This window comes from Micropterus dolomieu, linkage group LG12, assembly GCF_021292245.1.
Source record: "Micropterus dolomieu isolate WLL.071019.BEF.003 ecotype Adirondacks linkage group LG12, ASM2129224v1, whole genome shotgun sequence".
NCBI classification, from domain to species: domain Eukaryota; kingdom Metazoa; phylum Chordata; class Actinopteri; order Centrarchiformes; family Centrarchidae; genus Micropterus; species Micropterus dolomieu.
The window spans coordinates 31,679,344-31,688,686 of record NC_060161.1 but is presented as its reverse complement, the minus strand read 5'-3'; the positions used below and the strand labels follow the sequence as shown (position 1 = coordinate 31,688,686).

The 9,343-nt window shown below is 38.0% G+C and overlaps 1 protein-coding gene across 1 annotated transcript; it reads left to right on the top strand.

The window, feature by feature from the left end:
• The first annotated feature begins 742 nt into the window (after positions 1-742).
• On the top strand, positions 743-6,581 carry LOC123979917 (butyrophilin subfamily 1 member A1-like). The gene is made up of 9 exons (XM_046064025.1): positions 743-972; positions 1,084-1,203; positions 1,874-2,070; positions 2,434-2,551; positions 3,228-3,569; positions 4,089-4,367; positions 4,454-4,573; positions 4,868-5,288; positions 6,533-6,581. The coding sequence occupies exons 1-9, from the start codon at positions 744-746 to the stop codon at positions 6,579-6,581; spliced, it is 1,875 nt and encodes a 624-aa protein (XP_045919981.1). The 5' UTR covers position 743.
• The last annotated feature ends 2,762 nt before the right edge of the window (positions 6,582-9,343 follow it).

Genomic DNA, 9,343 nt, shown 5'->3' with positions numbered 1-9,343 from the left:
ATTTTGTTAAAATACTGTTTAATTGGTGTAATACTCTATCGTTATTTTTTGTTTTTGTTTTTCAGAACTGGATCGGTAATTACAAAAGATCACAAATTTCAAAACCTTTGTCTGAACCCCGTCAATCAAAGGCAAAAGTTCATGTCAGAGAGCTGTCGCCTTACAATCTTTTTTGTAGGGACATATTCAAAAACAAAGGTGAGAGACAAAATTGAACAGCTTCTTTTAATTGTTATATATATATATATATATATATATATATATATATATATATATATATATATATATTGTATTTGTTTTTGTACATAGTGGCCCTGTTGACATCAGGGGTTTACAAGGGTCATGAAACAGATTTTCAAGATAGTATTTGGCAAGTACTTCACTCACGCAAGTTGCATTCATCAACGTAAGACTGCTGTGTGTATTGAAAAGAATCATCAGGTCATCTACTTTACATGTTATCTTGTTTTTACAGAGTTGTTACAGAGAAATGGGTTTCACAACCCAAGTAAACCAGTGTGTTGAAGCGGGTGATTTATCCTCACTAACGAAAGTACTTTCGGTCGTTAAGGTGTATAATAGGTTCAGCGTTTAAGTTGAACTCATCAGGCTCTTTGAAGAACTGCTCTATTTCCTTTTTTCGTCTGTCAACTTTACATTCAAAGAACTTTTGACATTTCTGCTCCCTATTAGGTTCTGCATCATCACCTGAAACAGACATTTCTACAGTCTGTAATGGAGTGATGTTACAGTGTGAGTCTGCAGGCTGGTATCCAGAGCCTGAGGTGTTTTGGCTGGACGGTGAGGGAAACCTCCTCTCTGCTGGACCTACAGAGACAGTCAGAGGTCCTGATGACCTCTATACTGTCAGCAGCAGAGTGACTGTGGAGAAGAGACACAGCAACAGCCTCACCTGTAGAGTCCAACAGAAGGACATCAACCAGACCAGAGACACTCACATTTATATTCCAGGTTAGACAATTACTTATGAGTTATTAGTGTCTTCACTTTGTCAGTTACAGACAGTTGAAGTCAAGTTTTATAAACTCATCTGTTGTGTTTTTTCATTTCATTTCATTTCAGCTGATCTCTTCATGGTCAAGTCAAGATCTGCTCTTCATATCACCATCTGCCTGTCTGCGTGCATCATGTCCATTATTGAAGTTGTCTTTGTTTTGTGGAAATGGGGACAAAATAAAATCAGTAAGTCGAAACTTTATCGTACTTCTTTCCAAACCTCAAGTTACTTTCACATCTTCCATTTTTACATTGATTGATTATTATTTATTATGTTTAGAGTGAAGGGCCAAGAGGAATGATCTGACGTGACCTTTGCAATCTTAGCACATACAACTTGTTGGATATTATACTGCTTATGCCATGCGAGTGGCCATGGCATAAGCAGGATGGCACATGTCTCTGTAATTAGTAATTTTTCTGTTAAACATCATAAAATATAAATCTTGATCCTCAGGCTGTTGTCATTTATGTTGCTTAGTAACATCACGCCAAACAGGAAGGAATTTTCTTTATTTCATCTCCATTTACTCCATTTACTTAACATACATATGTTTTCTTAGCTCCTGCCCTATCAAACGATATAGCATGTATATAGGCCTAATGGTAGAGGAGTTATTCCTGATTCTTTTGGGTTTGTTATTTTAGGCCTTTTTTTCCTGGAGATTGAGAATGAAAATGCTTCACAATTCAAACGTGTCTTTTGCTATTCTTTAAATGCTATCACATTTCTGCTGTGTTTCTCTGCCATGTCCCCTTAAAATCCTTTCTCAGCAAAGGGGAAACGGTGCATAGACAAAAGGTTAAAAACTAAAGCGTGTCTTTAAAATAAACACACACCCTTACATTCCTATAGACGCTGAAGTGGGAGAAAGAACGACAAGGGTCAAAAGATTTGGCAACACCACAGAACTTCAGCTTCTGATTGAGGGAGAAAGAGACGTCAAGCTGCTCCAAACAGATAGTGAGAAAATGAAGTATTTGGACAAGACAAAGGCAAAAGTTGATGAGGACTTACAGAAGAAAGAGGAAGAATTGCAACATGTAAAGCAGGTACTTGCCTCATGTTTTCTTTTACTGTATTTATTTGCCCAGCTGGATAAGGAGATTTGACACCTCAGTACATCATTGTTAAACTGCTGTGAAATCATGTTATAAAGTCGTGAATATTTTACATTAATTTTTCAGATTTATAAGGCGAAATTAGATTTTAAGAGAGCTACAGCAGACTGACAATGAAAAATACCTTTTTACAGTGAAGTCATCAGCATTTATTGTGTTTACATTGATTGAAGTATTACAAGCAGGGCTGCTGCTGCAAAAGCTACAAAAAGCTTTCAGCTGATTCATACGAACATGTTTCATGATCATCCTGGAAAGTAATTTTAACAAGCTGGTAAGTGGTATGATTTTCAGAACTCCAGGATGTTTCGTCTGAAGGATGGATGCTCCCCAAAACCACGACTCTGTACCTTCAATGTTTTGGTTTTCCATCACACTATGGCACTGCTTCTGCTAACACACTGCTGTAAAGGTAACTTACATATTCACTCATTGTGTGTTTTAAACAGTCTTCAATCAAACTAAGGGTTGGTGTTGTCTCCACTTTTTTGGGGGAAACACTGAACACATATAAACCGAGAATACACAAAACTCTGTTTTATGATGACAGAGAGCCAGTGCTTCCTCTTTTAGTTGTTACTTTGCATGAATGACTGTATACAATGCAGCTGAACCGTCCTTTGTGTGTTCATTTGGCAGATCGCATTGATCACTATGTAGTAGCATATTTTTATGCTTAAATTCTGTTTCCTTCCAACTTACATATTTAATTACTTTAGGGACTGAGAACTGCTGGGGGTGGTGTTAGGATCCTGAAACACTGGGGGCTTAGCTCAGCCCAACATTTTCACTTGATAATTGTGCTTCCTCTCTCTCTCTCTCCTCTCATTCTTACTCTACATATAGGCATGCTGAGTAATTTTAGTGTGGAGTAAAGCTGCTGATTGGACAGAGGACTAAACAATATCATTTTATTTTCAAGAGGCTTTAATGCATGTAAGATAATTAGATCCAGGGTCTTTCTGAGATCTTTCTGAGGCTGCTGTCATGGTGTAGCCAGTGTAAACAATGCAATCGACACTGAGCCTTAAAGAGGTGAATTTCTTTAGCTCTTACTGCCAGTATAAAATAATGCCACTTCTTCCCAGGTCAGTCTCAAGTAATTGCTCCACATCAGCCAATCCTGGCAGTCGTTGGTGATGACATCATTTTGCCATGTCACCTGGAACCTGCTATGGACGTTGCCTCCACAGCTGTGGAGTGGTCGAGACCTGACCTGATACCCAGATTTGTCCACGTGAGACATTCTGGTCAAGAACTTCTAGATGACCAGCATCCATCCTACAGAGGAAGAACATCGCTGTTCAACAAGAAACTGCAGGACGGAGACATTTCACTGAAACTCTCCAAAGTCAAGCTGTCTGACAGGGGAACATACAGGTGCTTTGTTCCCATATTGAACAGAGACTCAACTGTGGAGCTGTTCTTTGGTAAGTCGCAAGTGTTAATAAGTGTTAATTTTAACATTTATTTATAGATCATTATTGGGGCTGATCCTCGATACCGATTTATGAGATCGGCTCAGGATGTGTGTAATCGGTATCTTTTTCTCCACTGTACTGTGTTTTGTCCACTTCAGTCTGAGAGTGTTGCAGCTCTCTTAATAGCAGCCAGGCTTTATACTGCAACATTTCTCTGCATAAGGGAGTGAAAATTAAAGCACGTGAATGTGAAAAATGTTTTGGTAGCATGGTAACGCATCTGATCAAAGCTTGAGGTGTTTTGGCAGGTCGGTGAGGGAAACCTCCTCTCTGCTGGACTGGGAGAGACAGTCAAAGGTCCTTAGTATTTGGGCCGAGGGGAATGGAATGAGGGACTTTTGGATTGATCTAATGGACACTTGAACTTGACCTAGTGTCTAACTTGAATCATCAGGCTCACTGAAGAAGTTCTGCATTTTCATTCTTGTGGCAACTTTACATTAAAACAACATTTCTGCTCTCTGTTAGGTTCAGTATCATCCCCTGAAATAAACATTTCTACAGTCAGCAAAGGAGTGATGTTAGACTGTAAATCTAAAGGCTGGTATCCAGAGCCTGAGGCGTTTTGGCTGGACGGTGAGGGAAACCTCCTCTCTGCTGGACCTACAGAGACAGTCAGAGGTCCTGATGACCTCTATACTGTCAGCAGCAGAGTGACTGTGGAGAAGAGACACAGCAACAGCTTCACCTGTAGAGTCCAACAGAAGGACATCAACCAGACCAGAGACACTCACATCCGGGTTCCAGGTAGGAAAAATGTTTTTGAGGCCATCACTTTGTCAGTTACAGACAAATGAAATCGAGTTTTATAAACATATCTTTTATAATTACAGTTGAACTCTTCATGGTCCAGTCTAGTTTTGCTGTTCGGATCACCATCTGCTTGGCTGTGTGCATCATGTCTGTTGTTGCAGTTGTCTTTATTTTGTGGAAATGGGGACAAAACAAAATCAGTAAGTCACATTTCTTTTCAAACCTCAAGTTGCTTTAACATCTCTTTAGCTAAGCCTCACTGTTGCTTATTTGACTTTATCCCCCATTTTCTTTTTTTTTGAGAATGAAATGCTTCATAATTCTGCCAAATTAAGCAAATGTGTGGTTTTGTAGCTATACCTTAAATGCCATCACATTTCTAATGTGCTTCTCTGTTACGTCCCCTTTAAACAATTTATTATCAAAGGGAAACACAGCATCAATAAAACAGGTTTGAACTTTAAACTAAACACACAACTTTTTTATTCACATAGAAACCAAGTGGCACCATGAGGGTGAGACTGAAGTTGGAGAAAAAAAGACTTGGATCACAACATTTGGCAACAGCACAGAACTTCAGCTTCTGATGGAGGGAGAAAGAGACCAGCTCATGACAGAAAGTGAGAAAATGAAGTATTTGGACAAGACAAAGGCAAAACTTGATGAGGAGTTGGAGAAGAATGAGGGAGAGTTGGAACATGTGCAACAGTTGATTACAACACTGACGGAGCAGAAGAAAGATCTGAAGAACCAGAGAGAGAAACTCATCTCACTACAGAAGGAGGACAAGATCAAGATACAAGAGTATGAGAAGAAGCTGAAGACGAAACCAAAAACAGACAAACACAAAAAAAAAAAGAAGCGTGAAAAGACCAAAGAGTTTCTGGAGAAGAGGGCGACAGAACACGAGGAACTGTTAAAGAACACAGAGGAACTACTGGAGACAACAGACAATCTGATTATTAGAATGACAGAAAGGAAAGGGAAACTAGAGAAGGATAAAGAGCAAATAAATAAATACCTGAAAGAGACAGAGAGACAGAGAGAAGAGGTTCAGAGGAAACTTCAGGCAGCGCAGTCAGAGAGAGAAGAGGAAATAAATGAAACATTATCTGAACCAGAGAGAGAAACTCATCTCACTACAGAAGGAGGACAAGACACAGATACAGAATAAGAAGAAGCTGGAGATGAAACCAAAAATGGACAAAAGCAAAATAATGAAGAAGTGTAGAAAGACCATAAAGGATCTAGACAGGAGAACACAAGACACTGTAACAGAGGGTGGTGGTGGCGTAATGGATAAGACACATTCCTTTGGTGTGAGAGACCCGTGACCCATCCACCATTGTGTCCCTGAGCAAGACACTTAACCTCTAGTTGCTCCAGAGGCGTGCGACCTCTGACATATATAGCAATTGTAAGTCGCTTTGGATAAAAGCGTCAGCTAAATGTATGTATAACTAACTACAGAACACAACCTAATTATTAGAAAGACAGAAAAGAAAGAGAAACTAGAGAAGGATAAGGAGCAAATAAATAAATACCTGGAAGAGCTTCAGTGGAACCATGTGATTATTTTATTTAATATTCAATTACAAAAATTCTAAAATGTTATAGTAGGACTAGGATAGGACTAGAGAAGGATAAAGAGCAAATAAATAAAAATCTGAAAGAGACAGAGGGACAGAGAGAAGAGACTTCAAGGCAGCGCAGTCAGAGAGAGAAGAGGAAATAAATGAAACATTATCTGAACCAGAGAGAGAAACTCATCTCACTATAAGGAGGACAAGACACAGATACAGCACAAGAAGAAGCTGGAGATGAAACCAAAAATGGACAAAAGCAAAAAGACCATAAAGAATCTAGACAGGAGAAATACAGAACACAGAGAGACTGTAACCTGATAATGAAAGGAAATGGAAACTAGAGAAGGATAAGAAGCAAATAAATAAATACCTGGAAGAGACAGAGAGAAGAGCTTCAGTGGAAACTTCAGTTAGAGCATCCAGAAGGAGTAGATGATATATATTATCCATTAACAAATGATCCCATGTGATTATTTTATTTAGTATTCAATTGCAAAACTTCTGAACATTTATAAAATTATGATTCATTTTAGATCCCTAATGTCATTTAATCACCTGGTTATTCCAAACCAGATGTGACCGCAGTCTGTTCGCTGCTCACATCCTCCATCCTTTGTTCTAGTAATGTATCATTATGTTGCATAATAATGTTGTGAATTGTGATAAGTTTTGAATATGTTGTGCTCTAACATTATTTTGCTGTATTTGTATATGCTGGTTTCACTGACATAAATGATTTATTTACTGTATGTGTGACTGAACAATACAGAATAATTTAGGGTAGTTTATATTAGTATTCCCCAAGGGTTTTGGTTTTATTAGTTGTTTAAGTTAAGTACTTTAATTTAAATACTCACAGATTACAACAAATGATTGATATGTTTTAAATTAAATTCAAAATTGATTTGATGTTTTGTCTCAGATATGGGACAGAAATGACTAAAGAAACCTTTATTATGATTACTGTCCAGAATATACATCTTCTTAAAGAGTGAATTAGAAATATAGACACATGGCACACATATAAATCTACAAATGTCTTCCTTGACACAATAAAAAAATCAGTAAAGTACAGTAACTTGTAGGCCCCTAGAAAAATGTGTTGCAAAATTTCTCAATTGATCCAGGAGGATCAGGGTCTTTAGAAGCCAAGACAATACAAGATAAGTCCTGATATAATGTCTCCATCAATGTCCCACACAGGGGAGGGGGCAAGGGCAGCCAACAACAAACAGGATGTCTTTCTATGTCAAAGAGAAATGTGTTGATGTAGCGACACAGCAAGTGGCCTTGGCTTTCTTCTGTCAGTTTTCTTTTTTGTGGTTTCTGTCTAAGAAGCTTAAATTATCACCAGCATATGTAGTGTCTAAAACAGAACGTAGAACAAGATATAAATCACTCCTGTTGTAAATAGGTCATGCTTCTGTGGTTTGTTACCTTTTCTCCTTGTGACAAAGTCTGATAATATGTGGTGACAAGAAAGACAGGTACAGAACTGTAGAACATTTTCTAATCTCCTCAGAGATACGTGTCTAAAAAAGACCAACATAAAGCATGTTTACTAGTAAGACAGGTACAGAACCATGAAAACTTCTCCAGCTCTTCATCAAATGAACATGTGTTTGTGTTCCTCAAAGTTATTATAAAATTTACAAATAGCAGAACAGAAGGTGCTGAAGCAATATACAGTTAAGCTTGAGCTCAGAAAAATAATAATACCCCAGCAAAGACTGTAAAATTGCACTTTCCTTGTTTCCTCATTCAGGATGGAGACATATCTGACTAAATTTGAATGTTTAAAACTTTACAAGTGGTTATGATTCTTTCTAGAGTATCATATGAGCTTTTAGTAAACTCTATACACACTTTTCTCTGTCATCTACCCTTTTGTTTTGTTTGGTTTGGCAGTCACCTTTACATATTTTACATATGCATACATATGTTTGTGTAACTTTAATTTTTCCACAGTGAAGTAGTCCCACCAGCAGCAGCAGCAGAGCCACCATCACAATGGTGAAAACAGTCCTTAACATGAGGTAAATATGACAGGAGTGATCTGAGGAGGGACGAGTCTCTCTGTGAACAGCTGCAGACAGACAGAAGACAGAAAAAAAAAATCTCCTTAAGACATGTCGTGTTTCAGTGCTTTATGTATGTTACTTTTTACCACATATTTTTTTGTTTTATTGAAGATAGATTATTGTTATGTTGTGCTTTTTTGTGTGTATTATGACTTTAAATTATGCCTAAAATATTTAGATTGCTGCACTAAAACTGTGTATAGTCTTGTTGGGTTAACACAATAGTGCCTATGCAATGTTTCCCTAAAAACAATACTGTTTTTGAAACCCTGTTAGGTCTCACCTCTTACAGCCAGCCGGCTCTGAGGTGACTCTCCAAAGTCAGAGATGCAGCACTTGTAAAGTCCTTCGTTAGATTTAGAAACACTCTGGATCACCATCTCTCCTGTGGAGCCTGAGCCAATAAAGATGGCATCTTTATAGAAATCAGCTATGTGAGCGGAGGAGGTCATTTTACTTCTACAGCGCAGAGTCACTTCATCTCCCTCCATCACAGGCACAGGAGGACTCTCCAGGATCACAGCTCCAGCTACACACAAAGAATTTCATACACATTTTTAGAAGTAGGTTAAATAAAACATTTTGCTGATGTGTCTATCCTAAAACTGATGATTAGCCATTTTAAACTGTGGCACAGTGGTGAAGCATAAGCATAGAACCCACTATTAAAAAACCCACTATTAGAAAATTTTTTACAGGCAAAACAGCAACAATAATTAAACATACAAACTCACACTTGTAACCTGGATTGAGCTGAGTCACATACAAAAGTATTCTTTTTTTCCTGCTGCATACTTTATTTACTGCAAATTTATTTGCAATTATTTATTTATAATGACAATGTTTTCAGGGTAATTTAAAAAACAATGCCAATGTTTTTGTTTGTTTTACCGTTTTACTACAATTTGTGTGTACATAAAATTATTGCTAATCATTTTTTACAACACTCCCATCAGCTTCCCTCCCCTCATATAAATGTGTTATCACTGTGTCTGTTACCAGTGACAGTGATGTTGACGGCGTTGCTTCTCTCTTCTCCAGTCTCGCACCAGTATTCTCCGCTGTCTGTTGGATACGCCGGTTTGATGGCACAGACGGATGCTGTTGATGTCAACCAGGTACTGACACACTCGCTGACTTTTCCCTTTATCTTCCTCATGACGGTCAATCCAGTTGTGTTTTTAAAACCCTCGCAGTTAAAAGAGATGGATTTGTATTCAAAGAGCTGCAGACTGGTTGAAACAATCTGAGGAAAAGCTGCATGTAAGACAGAAATACAGATCGTTTTTGTTAAAGTATTTAA